Source organism: Saccopteryx bilineata, chromosome 12 (assembly GCF_036850765.1).
Source record: "Saccopteryx bilineata isolate mSacBil1 chromosome 12, mSacBil1_pri_phased_curated, whole genome shotgun sequence".
Lineage (NCBI taxonomy): Eukaryota > Metazoa > Chordata > Mammalia > Chiroptera > Emballonuridae > Saccopteryx > Saccopteryx bilineata.
Window position 1 is genome coordinate 32,133,760 of NC_089501.1, and position 17,309 is coordinate 32,151,068.

The 17,309-nt window shown below is 39.8% G+C and overlaps 1 protein-coding gene across 2 annotated transcripts in view; it reads right to left on the reverse strand.

Annotated features, from left to right (window-relative positions):
- Positions 1-17,309, reverse strand: part of MAP3K5 (mitogen-activated protein kinase kinase kinase 5) — a 194,020-nt gene that overhangs the window by 84,984 nt on the left and 91,727 nt on the right. For both annotated transcript variants that reach the window (XM_066248130.1, XM_066248129.1), the window contains exons 8-10: positions 13,172-13,284; positions 5,064-5,223; positions 2,401-2,554 (exon numbers count right to left, since the gene is read on the reverse strand). In XM_066248130.1, coding sequence (XP_066104227.1) covers positions 2,401-2,554; positions 5,064-5,223; positions 13,172-13,284 — 427 coding nt within the window. The remainder of the gene's footprint in view (positions 1-2,400; positions 2,555-5,063; positions 5,224-13,171; positions 13,285-17,309) is intronic.

A 17,309-nucleotide genomic window follows, 5' to 3' on the forward strand; every position in this document is an offset into this window, starting at 1 on the left:
TTTTATAGGTATTTGTAGCAATACTAATACCACTTACTCTATCACAGCTACCACTAAAAGTCCAACTCTTTATCTTTAAATGGTGGCAACAAGTCCTTTTTTTCCTTTAAATTACTGAGTAGTCTTTTAAACACATGAACTTAATCATATGTACAACCTCACATGTAATAAGAGAAACACTAATTAAAACTACCCCAATAGCCCATTTTCCGTCTGTATGTTGAGCAAAAGTACTCTGATAATACACGTTTTGGGGACACTTTGGGAAAGTAGGCTCATATGTTGATGGTGGGGATGTCCAATGACATGCTCCCCGTGGAGGGCCACACGGCACAGTGAGACAACTCTGCGTCCGGGAATTTATCCTACAGGCATATTTGCACACATGCTAAATGACATAGGTAGAATGGTCTCTCATTTTAACTTCCTTTTTTGACTACTCAGTTTTTCTCTTCACATGATTTGCCCATTTTCTTTCTCTTCTGTCTATAAATTAGGAGTTGGTTGGGGATTTTTGCACTCTTAGCAAATAGATCATTTTTACAGCATTACTATAAAATGTTCTCTCCCTGTCTAGCATTTGCCATGTTCAATGGTGCTTTTTACTGAACAAAAATTAGAATTTTTAATAAAATCAGATTAGTCAATATTTGCCTTTTGGGCTCACAGGTCCCTTTCTTGTTTAAGAGAGCCTCTCTTACTTGGACTATAGACCTATATTCTGCTAAATTCTCTCATCACATTTTCTGTTTTTAGTTTTTTACATTCACAATATGACAGGTCAATTCATATGAAGCTAATGCAAATCAGCTCAGAATAGCTATTAGGAGTAGTTTCCTCTTTTTTTTTTCCCCCTGTATTTTTCTGAAGCTGGAAACAGGGAGAGACAGTCAGACAGACTCCCGCATGCACCCGACTGGGATCCACCCGGCACGCCCACCAGGGGCGACGCTCTGCCCACCAGGGGGCGATGCTCTGCCCCTCCGGGGCGTCGCTCTGTTGCGACCAGAGCCACTCTAGCGCCTGGGGCAGAGGCCAAGGAGCCATCTCCAGCGCCCGGGCCATCTTTGCTCCAATGGAGCCTCGGCTGCGGGAGGGGAAGAGAGAGACAGAGAGGAAGGAGAGGGGGACGGGTGGAGAAGCAGATGGGCGCTTCTCCTGTGTGCCCTGGCGGGGAATCGAACCCAAGACTTCAGCACGCCAGGCCGACGCTCTACCACTGAGCCAACCGGCCAGGGCCAGGAGTAGTTTCCTCTTGTAGCTAATATTTTTACTCGATCAAGTCAACAGTCAATCAAATATTTCAGGTCCGTGCCGTCTTCTCTCAGTGCCACGTTCCTGACCGCCAGCTCAAGGCAAGTTGCCAGCCCACACGGAGATAAGTATTTTCCCAGCTACAAATAACACAGGCTTGGAAATAAAGTAAAGTGGGTTAGCTCAAAAGGCTTTTCAACTCAAATCAAGATTCTGCTGCATTTACAGCTTCATCTGGAAGCAATAGTAAAGGGAGCCTATCCATGCCAGCCATGGACTCAGTTAAATCAAACCGGGGACACTACCAACAGGAACGAGAACACAAGACTTTGTGAAGAGAACTGAGAGCTGTCACCACCTCTCACCACCTCTCGGTATGGGAGACTGAGACTAAGAGCTCAGAGAGACTTCTGGAATCCCTTAGCTGTGGGAAGAGCTCTTTGCCCACAGTGAGTGGCCAGTAATTCTTGCACCGGATGCTAAAGCTGCACGTTTCAGGGGCATTCCGGGAGCTACCCGGACGGGGAGGGCACCAACTGAGAAGACGAACAATGTACTTTCTAAGGCGTGTATTATACATTTAGACATGTATTTATCTACAGTCTGATAGAGACTAGCCAGAATGAGTTACATGCCAAAACGTACAAGTCATCATTTCCCACGTAAAGAGTGACTGTGGATACCACATCTAACTCTGACTCAACGTGGGTAATGAGTGCTGGGGACAGAATAACAATGCAGGTGAGCCTGGCCCTTTACAACACCATAATAACGGCCACTGGCACTGATAGACAATGTCAACAGAACTGTAGCCTGAATTAAAAGTACCCATCTGTCTGGTCTGAAGAGATGTCTCGACTCAGAGGCAGTATTTTCTTAAAGAAGTATACTTTACAACTTATGAAAAGAAATCTTCATGGCAAAACATAAAGACATATCTCATTTCTCTGAGTTTGAGAAGTTATTTTAAACAGTAAGCTAAAGCAAACCCATGTGCAGAAAATAAATGTATTAAGCATATGACTTGTTTCAGGGCATGAAAATCAGCATATAGAACAGTTATAATCACAATGCAAGATATACTTTAAATAAAAGAAACAAAAAAGAACTAAAAAAAAAAAAAAGAGTTAAGTGAAGAGTACTCACTGGAAACCTAACTACCGTAACATCTGTCTTTGTGGCCTCGACCAGGAAATCCATCCAGAAGTCCACAAGTTCCTGTAGGGCCACAGGCTGCTCTGTAGTCAGTTTCACAAAATGCTTATATATCAGAATTGTCTCTACAATAGACTTGAGGTACCTAAACATTAAGATATAAAACACATAAAAGGCAAATTTAGAAGCTATTCCCCTGTATCCTGGTCTTACTCTGTAAATGTAAATATGGCTTTAAAAATTACACATTCAGATTCACCTAACAATATTTATAGTTTCTTACATGTCATGGACTTTCCATGTTATCTCACATATATCTCACAAAAATTCAGTATAGCAGGCTGGTTCATACCCATTTTAAAGATGAGAAAACTAAGGCTTAGCAGGTTTAAGCAGCTTGGATGGGGTGATACATCTACTTAAAGCATGACTTTAAAAATAATGCCTATATTTCTATTTAAGGATTAATGCATTTGCTTTAAAATACACTTCCTTAAGAAAGATTTTCTAAATAGACCCTTCATAAGAGATCATTATTTTGCCTGAAGCAACTCAGTTTTATACATTATACAAATATCCGCAAATCTGATGACAGCTGGTGCCTTGAAGAAAAGAGTTAGCAAAAATAAGAAGCCAGATAGTGATATGAGAAAATGAGTATGCCAGCTAAACCTGAAACTATAAACACGAAAGCTAGAATTAAGTTATGGAAATTCATGGTTACTACTACTGCATAAAATAATGTCCGTTTTCTTGTCAACAGAAGCCAGGAGACTTAAAACCAAGTCACTCTGTACCTGTGTTTTTCTTTCTTTTTTTTTAATTTTTAAAATATTTTTATTTATTGATCTTAGAGAAGGAGGGAGGGGGAGAGGGAGGCAGGATCTGTTCCTGTATGTGCCCTGACCAAGAATCGAAACAGCAACTTTTGTGCTTTGGGGTGACGCTATAATCAACCAGGCTATCCAGCCAGGGCTGTACCTATGCTGCAGTGTCGACCTCCTCTACCATCAGAACAGTTAGCATTAAGAAAGAAGGTTGGGTGACCTGTGGTGGCGCAGTGGATAAAGCATCGACCTGGAAATGCTGAGGTCGCCGGTTCAAAACCCTGGGCTTGCCTGGTCAAGGCACATATGGGAGTTGATGCTTCCAGCTCCTCCCCCCTTCTCTCTCTCTGTCTCTTCTCTCTCCCTCTCCTCTCTAAAATGAATAAATAAAAAAAAAAAAAAAAAGAAAGAAGGTTGGCTGCATTTAACGCACGCATTTACTGGTTCGTGCATTTGACAGCATTTGCTGAAAGCCCACTGTAAACACACTACTGACAACACGGCCTGTTCTCAGGTCGTACCCAGCACTGAGGAGACAGAGGGTGAAGGGTATTACAGCATCACATGACCTTTATCGATGCAGCTACAACTATACAGATACGACTAACAAAAGTGCTGTCAATATCAATAGAGAGATAACCTATTGATATTAGAAACATAAAAGACAATTTCACGAGATAAAACAATCACATGTGTATGCACTGATATCCATGAACTTCTATCTGGATGTGGGAAGGGCTATAGGTCAGGGTCGGATTTTGAGCAGATGTGATCTGTGAGGTTCCCCAGGTGGAGAAGGGTGCTGGAAGGAGCATTCTCAGCAGTTGCTGAGACACAAGGGTGCGAAGCCACAGTGCGGCATGCTCAGCATGAACGGAGAGCAGTGTCACTAGGGGGTGTGACAAAAGCTCACACTGGAACGGCTAAGGGCAAACCTTGCTTGCCAAGCGAAGGAGACAAACTTTACCCCTTCGGCTGTGAGGTGCCATTGAACTATAAATATATTGATTTAAGGATTTCAGTGCAGGGGAAAGGTCAGAAAGATCACAGTGGGAGTGATGCTGGAAAGGAGGTAATCCTTCAGGAAGCTATGAGGACCGGCCCGGGTGGTTTTCTCCTCACCTCAGCTGTTTCCTCTGAGGAAAGCAAGCCAGTGGCCTGGGCTCTGAGCAGCTCTAAGCCTTTCTCAGTGTCACTGTTAATCTCAAAAGTCCTTCTAGCTAATGGTCACTCATCACATGTGATGCATAATAAAACCAGTACCGTTTTCCAAAAGTCCTAAATGCAGAAGGAATCTTGTTTTCATCTCTCCAGCTACCACATACATAATGATGACACTTGGGTGCATGCCAAGAACAATTTGAAATTAGAAAAACACACATATATAGAAAACACCCAAATGTGTCAGTAAACCTAAGTAAAAAAATAATAATTCCAAAACTGAGACTAGGTCGTAAAAAAAACAAAGGGCATGTGTTTGGAGCAGGGACCTGGGAGACTGAGATGGAAACTGTAAATCTGCTGACTAGACATGTAGGTGTGATGTCTGAGGCTTCCGCACAATTTATGTGGGTAGCACTGGGTTAGTGGGTGGTCAATGTGAGAGGAAGGCTAAGCCAGCAGCGTCACACGTCACCTATGTCTAAAGTCATCAGACCTATATTCAACACGTTTTACTTATGGACATCACTTCCTCCCTCTAGATTCTGCAGTTCATTTTCAAAGCAAATAAAATAATCTGTCAGTTCAACAAATACAACAATTTGGAAAGACGTGGGAGGAGCTGTTTATAAAAAACAATTGCATAAACACATAACAGTTGATTACCACGCTGGTGTCTTCAGTTTAAAAAGCTTTTCAGATGCTTGAATGACTCTCAAGTGGTCATTGGCCAGAACACTGGCCCCCAGAAAAAATCCAACTTCCCAGTAGCTCTGGAGTTTTTCCAAGTTTCCCTTTTTACCAAGAAGGCTACTGAGCTTCACTCCTAGAAAACGGACAAAAAGCACAGCGTTACAAACACACAGCAGCTAGGCAGAGCTGACGTTTTATTAAAGAACAAAATGAAGCTTTCATTCTTCCTTCCAGATCAAAATAGCATTGTTACCTTTCTGATAATAAAAGGGTTTGAATTCATTGTAAAAATATGTCAGACTGGGTGGGCCAGTGGCACAATGGATAATGTGTCTTCGTCTGCTTTCAGGTAAAAAAAAAAAAATCTCAGACTGATCATAAAGGTGCACGGAAGAAAATGAAATTTACCCATTAACTTAAAAACCCAAAGATACCTGCAAAAAAACAAAAAACAAAAAACCCAAATGATGTACACTTTGATGTGCATCATTTCAGAATTGTTAAGTATGTCTGTATATGCAAAAATTAAAAGGTTAATAACACCAAACACCTGTCATGTAATCTTCTTCATTCCCTTACTTATAGTATGGATCCTTTAGTCACTTTATAGAGAAATATACTGACGTTCAGTTGATATCGGTCAGCTGAAGTATAAATATAATGTCTTTACTGTGCAAGAGTAAAATGTTCCAATAGTAAATAATTTTATATGCAAAACAATTATAAAGTTAAAATAAGGAAACTGACATAAACAGTATCGTGATTACTGATGCTTTGTAACAACACTTGAAATCAAGTAATGTACACCCTCCAACTTTGTTCTTCACTACATTTTTGTTCTTCTAGGTTCTTTGAATTTCTATAAACATTTTCATTTCTACTCTGCCTTGCATCATTTTTGCATTTTTAATTATTTTGCTTAAAGAGAGTATGTCCTTGCAGAATTCATTAGTGCCACAAACATCCACAACTGTCAAGAAAATGATCGGAGATTTGGGGAGTAACATAAAAAGGTGGGATGTGTCACCCCAGTGCCATGTAAGGGTATTTCCACTCAAGGCCCGTGGGAAGGTAGAGTTAGTGCATCTCACTGTGGGCTATTCATTAAAGATCTCAGGGACATTTACTTGTTAACTTGTGAGGTTTTGTTTCATAGAAATGCAAATAATTTCTGTCTGGCAAAAGAGATAATCCTTAAGATTATGATCTGTTGAACATAAGCCAGTTTTGTTTTTTTTCTTTAAATTGAACTCAGAATCTTACCTAACATTTCTTTGTTAAATTATCTGTAAATACTCTACTTCTTAAATGCTCTTTGAACTGGACATATACTTTTACCAGTTTTGATATCAACTGAGTTAATTAAAGTCTCTTACGTGTGTCCATTTTATAGTTCCTGAGTTATGAATTTATATTTTTTGAAAAGTATACTTTAACAAGATAAAATAATCTTTAAAGAACTTTATGCTACTTTTTATCACATAATTCCACTTAAGCCATGAATATTTCAGCAAAATGTTCACTCTTCACATTTTGTGGTAATTTAAAAAGAGAACAGCTTTGTCACCTTAAAATTTCATGAGAAGAATTACACACATGTGAGAAGAATTACACATGTGTATGCAATAACATCCATGCTCTCCTATCTGAACATGATAAAAATATAATGAATACAAAGGAAAAAATAAAGTGCACGGGAAAAATGAGATGCAAAAAACACGTCTCTACCTGCCCCGGTAAAAATGAGCATCTCTTTATCGTGTGTTACATGTAGAACAATAAAACAGGACTGATCTAGAAAAAAACCGTGTCAAACATGTAAATAGGAACTAAGAAAATGATTAATAGTATAAGAAGTATAATAATAGTTTTTAAATTAAAATTTTTGTGTGTGTGTGACAGAGACAGAGAGATAGACAGAGAGAGGGACAGATAGGGACAGACAGGAAGGGAGAGAGATGAGAAGCATCAATTCTTCATTGCAGCTCCTTAGTCTCCTTAGTTGTTCCTTGATTGCTTTCTCATATGTGTCTTGACCAGGGGGCTACAGCAGAGCGAGTGACCCCTTGTTCAAGCCAGCGACCTTGGGCTCAAGCCAGCCACCTCTGGGTTCCAGCCAGTGACCATGGGGTCATGTCTGTGATCCCACACTCAAGCCAGTGACCCTTCACACAAGCTGGTGAACCCATGCTCAAGCTGGCAACCTCAGGGTTTTGAACCTGGGTCCTCCGTGTCCCAGCCTGACACTCTATCGATACACTGCACCATTGCCTGGTCAGGGTTAAATTAAATTTCAGATTTATTCTTGTACGCCAAAAGCTCATTTCACAAGGGTGATATTTAGCTTTGGCCTGGGCATAAATCTGTCACATGATCATGATATCAAGCCATTAGGCATTTGGACAAAATGTTGTTTTTATAGCAAAGAGTATTTTAGCATATGGATAGTCACAATTAATTTGTGCATAATTATAGCTGATGACCACTTTTTATTATTATAAACATTCTTGTACACGTAGCTTTGTGCACTTACTCATATTTCTTTATAATAAAGTCCAATCCCTGGACTTGTTTGGTGCAGATGTGCCTGTTGTAAGTTTTGATACATTTTGCCAAATTGTCCTGAGCAATGTTGCACCAATTTACATTCTCACTAATGGCACCTGACAATAGTCTCTTGGACACCTTTCCCAATTATTGATACTATCACGTCATTTTTACCACTCTGATGGAGAAAAAAAACCACTGCCCTTTTTCAACCATTGAGATAGACTATCTTTTCATGTTTGTGCTTCTTTTGTGAATTAGCTGCTTTTTTTTTTTTGTATTTTTCTGAAGCTGGAAACGGGGAGGCAGTAGAACAGACTCCCGCATGCGCCCGACCGGGATCCATCTGGCATGCCCACCAGGGGGCGATGCTCTGCCCATCCGGGGCATCGCTCTGTTGCTACCAGAGCCATTCTAGCGTCTGAGGCAGAGGCCATGGAGCCATCCCCAGCGCCCGGGCCATCTTTGCTCCAATGGAGCCTTGGCTGCGGGAGGGGAAGAGAGAGACAGAGAGGAAGGAGAGGGGGAGGGGTGGAAAAGCAGATGGGTGCCTCTCCTGTGTGCCCTGGCCGGGAATCGAACCCAGGACTTTCACATGCCAGGCCGACGCTCTACCACTGAGCCAACCGGCCAGGGCTGTGAATTAGCTTTTTATATTCTATCCACATGATGTATGAAACCTGTTTCTACATGAAGATAATACCCTTTTAGGTATGAAGTTAAGAACATGGCTTTAATTTCCTTATATTTAAAAGCTCCCCCCTCAAGGAATACAGGAATAAACATCTTAGCACATAACATTTTCCCTCCAGATTTAGAGACCATTTCCATAGGAACGAATCTCAGAAGTCGTGTTCTACTTGGTGCAAGGCTGTATTTGTAAGGCTCCTCCTGATCCATCGTGTTAAAGCACTATTACTGATGTACAACTATACCTTCTTACCATGTCCTTACCAGCTGGATACTTCTCTTTAAAGAATCCTGGCTAAATTCATAAGCAATGAACAGTATGTTACTCCTGTTTCAAAAATCAATTATTTGATTCAATTGTCTGTTTAGACAATTTTAACAGAAAATGACCTAATTAGAACTGGTTGGCTTCTAAAGAACTGAAGATTACCTAATAGTTCAGTTTTTATCATAGATTTACAACTTGGAGCTACTATTAGATTTAAGACAGCTTTGATAGAGAAAGGTAGGAATCAGAGCCTTTACTGAATACTCATTAGATGTTACCATGGTGCAAAGCATTGGAAATATATCACTTTCAACCCATACAACCACACAGTGAATTAGAGATTAAATCCTTTTTGCAGTAAGGAAAAAAGAGCTCAGAGACCTTTGAAAACTTGTCTAAATTCACACATTCTTCATACATAAGAGGCTATTAGATTCTTTCCATTTCAATTTTCCATTACTGAGAATTTCAAACATACATGAAAGGAGGAAAAGCATTACAATGAACGGTCCTAGTTTCAGTTACTGCTAACATTTTGCAATTGCTTCTCTCTCTGAATATTTTTGTTGCACCATTTCAAATTAAATTACAGACATCATGACATTTCACCCCTAAATGTTACACCATGTACCTAAAAAATTCTCCTATTTAAGTACTGCACCTAACAAAACCCATAATTTCTTAATATTATCTAGTCTTAGGTCCTAATTAAACTTCTCTAACTGTTGCTTAAATGTTTTATATAGTTTTTTTTTCCCAAACCAGAATCCAATCAAGAATCACAACTGCATTTGTTTTTTCTGTTTTGTTTTGTTGGTTTTTTTTGTTTTTTTACAGAGACAGAGAGAGGGATAGACAGAGACAGACAGGCAGGAATGAAGAGATGAGAAGCATCAATCATTAGTTTTTCATTGTGACACCTTAGTTGTTCATTGATTGCTTTCTCATACATGCCTTGACTGTGGGCCCTCAGCAGACCGAGTAACCCCTTGCTGGAGCCAGTGACCTTGGATCCAAGCTGGTGAGCTTTTGCTCAAACCAGATGAGCCTGCACTCAAGTTGGCGACCTCAGGGTCTCAAACTGGGTCCTCCGCATCCCAGTCCGACGCTCTATCCACTGCGCCACCGCCTGGTCAGGCTGCATTTGTTTTTCATGTTGCTAGATTTCATTTAACATAACCAACTCATCCACACCATTATCCCATGACATTGATATTGTAAAGAGACAAGGGGGGCTGTCTTATAGAAAATTTCCAGTTTTCTGAGAAATTGGTCACCTTTCTATATAACAAATGAGCTGCTTTGTGTTTGCTGATGAATTTTGGTTTGGTTTTGATTTCTTTTTCTTGATTATCTTTATAGGTTCAAGAATTTTTATATTCAGTAATATATATAAATTTTATTTTTATTGCTCCCTGAAAATGAGTTTCAAATAGTGGTTTGTCTCAATTCCAATCACACTGTTCTTTTACTATATACCATTACTGTTGGAGACCCAAACCTGTACTTCTGATTCTGTCCCATAAAGTATCCTATAGTTAAAAAATTTCAGCCTGACCAGGCGGTGGCGCAGTGGATAGAGCATGGGACTGGGATGCGGAGGACCCAGGTTCGAGACTCTGAGGTCGCCAGCTTGAGCATGGGCTCATCTGGTTTGAGCAAGAGCCCACCAGCTTGAACCCAAGGTCACTGGCTCCAGCAAGGGGTTACTCGGTCTGCTGAAGGCCCACAGTCAAGGCATGTATGAGAAAGCAGTCAATGAACAACTAAGGTGTTGCAACGCGCAATGAAAAACTAATGATTGCTGCTTCTCATCTCTCTCCGTTCCTGTCTGTCTGTCCCTGTCTATCCCTCTCTGACTCACTCTCTGTCTCTGTAAAAAATAAATAAAATTTAAAAAAATTAAAAAGAATCACCAAAAATTAGAGAATTATCTTTTATTTACCTAAAATCTGAATATTAATTTTAAGGTTTGTGAAGCTGAAAACAGGATGAAAATGTAAGATGTAATTGTCTTCTTAAATCTTAGTTCTAAATAGTCTAAACATCAGTGATTTTTCAATAACTGGAAACATAAAATACAGATTATACAGCAATTAATCATAACCCCAAACAAACAAGAAGAATTAAGAGTCTTTAGGCAACAGTGTAGTTAAGAGTTGTTCCTTATACTGGAGTTCTTAAGATAATATGTTTAGCAATCTTCAAAGTTAGTGATCACTTTATGATACCTTAAGTTTTAATTGTTTATCCTTTCTAAATAAGTAAAAATTTCAAAATGTACCTTAAAAAATAATTTCATAAAGAGAAGCCTGATTACTATAAAGACTCAGTAATTCAGACTAATAAGTTTGCAGGGGGCCAACAGAAAGAATTAGAGAATATAAAAAGTCCTGAAAAATGTATTTAGACATTTAAAAATGCTTTTTAAAGTGTATCTTTAAAATATGTCAAGTATGTTATTAATTAGTCTTGTTTTTGTTGTATACTATTAATTACTATGAAAGTATCAGACTATTTTGTCAACCTGGTTTTCTTTGAAAATCTCGTTAGTCTTATTTTACAATATAAAAATTAACATTTGGTAGGTCACTCCATGTTGATTAGCATAATTTATAACTGAGCAGAATCCAACACGGCGTCTTTTAACTGCCTTTTAGTTATTAAAAACATAACCTAGACTGCTCATCATGGTATTTTAGAGGTCCAAGATTTAGCTCTTGCAGTAGCTAAAATCTCACTGTTGTCACATTTTAAGCCCAAGTTTTGCAATTTCCAAAATTTAAAATTCAATTTCATAATGTTTCTGTTCAATATATATTATGAAAGAGTCCTTTTTGGAAAAGAATTAAACTATGTTGCCTTTACAAATTTCTATTAATTACGGTTCCTAAAACCTCAGTGCTGACCATATATCTTTTTTTTTCTCGCTTCCTTAAGATATAATTGACATATAATATTGTGTAAGTTTAAGGTGTACAACGTTTTGATTAGACATGCTTACATATTGCAAAATGATGATTACTACTACAGCATTAGCTAACACCTCTATTAGGGTCATATAATTACCATTTCCTTTTTGTGGTGAGATCCACTCTCTCGGCAGTGTGGTTAGACTATCTTAATCTATATTTAACTTAAAAATGAGAACTTAGAATAGGTACATTTTCAAACCACTAGGTTATTATTGCTCTACCTGTAAATGCAAATGAGTATTAATTCCTGCAATAATCAGAAGGCACCTTAAGCTCAAGAATAAAGCAATACAGATTATTTTAAAATCACTAATAAATGAGGTGTTTTAGCTAGTATAGACTTTAAAATTAACCATAGATGCAAAATCTTATTATAATCATAATTTCTAAAAAGCACGTTACAATGTATTTTCTCTCATTTCATTTAATGACTGAAAAAATTACTTCAAATAAAATTTTTGTGCATTGAATATCAGTGCAATCTAGCAGCAACAAGTACTCTATCATTCGTTTAGACTGAGTCTTTAAAAAAAACAACACAACTTAATTCTCCAACGTTGTTGCCTTCTAAGATTCCCCAGAATATTATGTATGGCATTTTTATAAGCCCTTCCCAAAATAATATTAAAAAGTCTAGGACTCATTATTTTTTGAAGAAAAGTTAAACAAAAAACATTCTCCAGTTAGAAATCTGAAAGGAAAAATTCTACTGTTCATGGTTTCACTAACATCATTATTTTCCTCTATGAAAAATATGGCCAAATATTTCTATGTTTGTCGTAATAACTCCTACAAGAGTTGAAAAGGTTCTCTAAAAGGGGGCGGAGGGGGCGGCTACACATTAAGAGAGCAAAATCTAACTACCATAGACAATAGTCTAATCTCCAGTATCTTAAAAAGAAAATGTTATCAAAGCCAGAACCAAGAAAAATCACATACAATTTGTTCACTAATATGCCTTAATTTTTTTACATTCCAAAAAAGGGTCAACAGATGAGATAATTAATGTCAAAGAGACAAAACACATCCTATCAATGGCTACAGTTCAGAGATGGTCTTTGAGGAGATCCGTGGCTGCCAACACCATCTGCTTGACCTGGTGCTGGGGGGCTTTGAGGGGCTCTGCCCCCAACTCCACTGAAATCACAGGGGTGGAAGAAAAAGAAACAAAATATCAGAGGCTTCTTTTTCCTCTTCTTCCATTTTTTAGTTTGTTTTTCTTTGAGCACCAGGAAAGCAAAAGCAAATCAAACACAGAAAACGTTCCTGATGTTCTACAAAATACTACCTTACTTGTGAGTTGGGAGTCTGACTGTAGAGTCCAGATTGTCGAATATTAGTTTGAGCTGCAGAGATAAATATTCACCAGGGGGAGATTTTGAAAATAAACAGGTAAAATAAACTTAAAAACTGAATTACATTCCAGTATCAGGATTCTGCACAATAGTACGAAACACTGAACAAGGAGATACGACCAAAAATTTTTTTCAGACCTCCAGATGAGACAGAAAGCAAAGGGCTATCTCTGATGGACTCCTTTTCTTTATACTGAGTTGCATTCAGTTCATTGAGTTCCATGTAAAATATCAAGCGGTAATTACCAACTTTCCGGAGCTCAAAGGAAGATTCAAACTGGTGCCCAGCTGCCACCAGGAGAACTGCGTAATTAATTCCCGACTGTAGTGTTGGCTCACTTTCAAATGCCTTTTTGAACCTATAAAAAAAAAGGACAAGTTTACTTTCTCAATCATGAAACTCTGGGTGTGCAATTGCTTCTGTTTGACTAACTCCAGTGCCTGGCAAGCAGAAATATTCCACTGGCCTTCACCCCAGAATCTAGTGTGCTATTAGGATTTAATGCTTAAGTGACTGCAAATCCTCATCCTCAGCTCCACTGCATTCCGCCCCCAACCCACCCTCACCCTAGCAGCTGAGTCTTTAAAATAAAGTCCTCTCTTCAGCAGTTTACTGGAAATGTGAGATTGTGTTTGTGCATGTTGTGTGCATGTGTAACCAGTAAAAATTTAAAAATGATAACCATGCACATATTTTTAAAAGTGGCTTTATAAAAAGCCTTAAAAGCATGCATAACAATGAGGTAAAATGCACAAAGCAATGAACAACAAGGGAACATACTGAAACTCACCTAAGAGACACAAGGACTAAACAAAAACGATGCCTGTGGAAGAAGGATGAGATAAAACTCAAGGACACAAGTAGGGTAGTGGAAAGAGAGATAACACAGAGGAAGATTATCTTGAAGCAAAGAAAAAGAATAAAGGGCTAATCTGGCAAGTGGAAAATAGACATTGCTCTTTATTGGTTTGTTACATAATTCTTCCAAAGTCAAGCCAACCCCATCAATAATATAAAAACTAAAGTGTTATTAGGCACACACTACTGTTTGAACTGCACTGTCGCTGACGTAAAAGAAACCTAGTTGATAAGGCAAGGCTGGCTGTTCTTTCCTAAGTTACTATGGAAAAGTGAACATATTAATACTAAAAATAGACTTAGTGCTTTGAATTTCCTGCCTATGGATCTTTTTGGCATTATAACAGGAGAGGCATGATTATGCTAATATGGAATGGGGTACCCAATAGCCTTTCAAAGTTTTGAAATGACTTCATCTCTCCCCTTAAGAAGGAGAATATCAGTATTGAGCAAAAAAGGACAAAAAAACCCCAAAACAAAAACCCTGATGGGCTCATGGACAAGGACAACAGTGAGGCGGTTGCTGACGGCAGGTGGAGGAAAGTCAAGGGCGGGATGAATGGTGATGGATGGAGACTTGAGTTGAAGGGATGAGCACACAATACAGTGTACAGAGATTCCTTGTAGAATTGGGCACCTGAAACCTGTACAATATTGTTAACCAGTGTCACCTCAATAAAATCAATAGAAAAAGAATGAGAATATCATTATCTCTAAAACCAAATATGAGTCCAATCTTTACCTATCTCATGTGACGTCACAACAGCCATGGCATATGAAATTCAAACAAAGCCTATATAAAAATTATACAGAGACTCTATACCTTTTCCCTCATTAGCTAAAATGTTCAGCTAGGCCCAGAAAAAGAAGGAAAACTCTTAGGAATATTTTAGGAAAGGGGAAATTTAATCTTGTTAATGTCCATTTGAACAGGGATAAACATAACAATATATAAAGAAACATAAAATATTTTCACACATTATATACTCAGGATACAACACCAAGTGCCTACTATTCCAGGACTTTAACATATGTTGCTTTATTTAATCCCCACAACAGAGCATTCATTCCTCCTGAAGCAATCAGTATAAACCAGTTGTAATAATCTTGTTGGTGATGTGTGTAGTACTGGGCTGATTATGAAATACTAGCAGGATAAAGAAATGTAAGAAAAGTCTGGGGTAGGTTTTCTCCCCTTTTGAAAACTTGTGCTTTGTTTATTATTTTTTTATTACATTTACTGGAGTCTGTAAGATCATATAGGTTTCAAGTATGCATTTCTATGATACATGCTCTGTATCAATTTTTTTCAATTACAATTCATATTCAATATTATTTTGTATTAGTTTCACGTGTATAGTGGTTAGACAATCATATACTTAACAAAGTGTTCCTTGTATATTTCCAATAGGGGGTGGGTTTTTATGCACCTGTTTTCACAGTCCTAAGAAAACGATACAGAAAAAGACGGACTCCTTTCGTTTCCAGACTTTGGTATAGCTAAACTAGATTGAAGCCTGAATTGCAAAAGCTACTTTGCAACGCTAAGAATGCCAGCCTTTTTTAGGGTGTAAGTCCATCCAGGCTCTTGGGTCCCACTATTCCATACGTGGGAAGCTTAATATCCTCCTAGCTGCATTCTCTCCTGCTCTTTATCCCGTATCAACCCCAACACCTTTTTTTTTTTTATTCATTTTTTTTAGAGAGAGAGAGAGAGAGAGAGAGGAGAGAGAGACAGAGAGAAGGGGGGAGGAGCTGGAAGCATCAACTCCCATATGTGCCTTGAACAGCCAAGCCCAGGGTTTCGAACCGGTGACCTCAGCATTTCCGGGTCGACGCTTTATCCACTGCGCCACCACAGGTCAGGCCCATCCCCAACACCTTCTAATAAGTCTGTGACAGGCCATGCTGCTGCTATAACTTATATTTAACTTTAAAATGGACAGCTATCATAAAAAGCTACAACCTTTTAGTAACTGAATGCTAAAACTCAGTTTATCTAGATATCAAAAAGGCATTTTTCACACCTTAACTTGGATTACAGAAATTTAAATACAGGGAAAAAATGGCATTATTTTAGCCATCTACAAGAGCTTCAGTGAACAAAAATAGCTAAGAAAGTAACAATGGAAAACATCAAACGTTAGAGAATTATTCTTTTTTAATACTTAAATCAGCTGATATGTTCATTCAAACCACTCTCTCTCCATCCATCCCAGATAAGATTCGACAACCAAAGTCTGTTCTAACAACATACACAATTCTGCAAACTTAACACGTCTAAGCCATAAGCATTTTCTTATTTTCTATTTTTGCATCCTGAGCCTCCACGTAAACCTCTCGGAAGACAGACCTGCACTAGGTCTGCCACACTAGGTCACACTAGGAGAGGGTGCCCTGGGTCTGCCGCGCTAGGTCACACTAGGAGAGGGTGCCCTGGGTCTGCCGCGCTAGGTCACACTAGGAGAGGGTGCCCTGGGTCTGCCGCGCTAGGTCACACTAGGAGAGGGTGCCCTGGGTCTGCCGCGCTAGGTCACACTAGGAGAGGGTGCCCTGGGTCTGCCGCGCTAGGTCACACTAGGAGAGGGTGCCCTGGGTCTGCCGCGCTAGGTCACACTAGGAGAGGGTGCCCTGGGTCTGCCGCGCTAGGTCACACTAGGAGAGGGTGCCCTGGGTCTGCCGCGCTAGGTCACACTAGGAGAGGGTGCCCTGGGTCTGCCGCGCTAGGTCACACTAGGAGAGGGTGCCCTGGGTCTGCCGCACTAGGTCACACTAGGAGAGGGTGCCCTGGGTCTGCCACACAAGGTCACACTAGGAGAGGGTGCCCTGGGTCTGCCGCGCTAGGTCACACTAGGAGAGGGTGCCCTGGGTCTGCCACACTAGGTCACACTAGGAGAGGGTGCCCTAGGTCTGCCACACTAGGTCACACTAGGAGAGGGTGCACTAGGTCTGCCACACTAGGTCACACTAGGAGAGGGTGCCCTGGGTCTGCCGCGCTAGGTCACACTAGGAGAGGGTGCCCTGGGTCTGCCGCGCTAGGTCACACTAGGAGAGGGTGCCCTGGGTCTGCCGCGCTAGGTCACACTAGGAGAGGGTGCCCTGGGTCTGCCACACTAGGTCACACTAGGAGAGGGTGCCCTGGTACAGCGCTTGCACCAGACATAACGCTCAATGTCTACACCAGAGGTCCCCAAACTACGGCCCGCGGGCCACATGTGGCCCCCTGAGGCCATTTATCCAGCCCCTGCCGCACTTCTGGAAGGGGCACCTCTTTCATCGGTGGTCAGTGAGAGGAGCATAGTTCCCATTGAAATACTGGTCAGTTTGTTGATTTAAATTTACTTGTTCTTTAATTTAAATATTGTATTTGTTCCCGTTTTGTTTTTTTACTTTAAAATATGTGCAGTGTGCATAGGGAGTTGTTCATAGTTTTTTTTATAGTCCAGCCCTCCAACAGTCTGAGGGACAGTGAACTGGCCCCGTGTGTAAAAAGTTTGGGGACCCCTGTTCTATACCCTTCTTCCC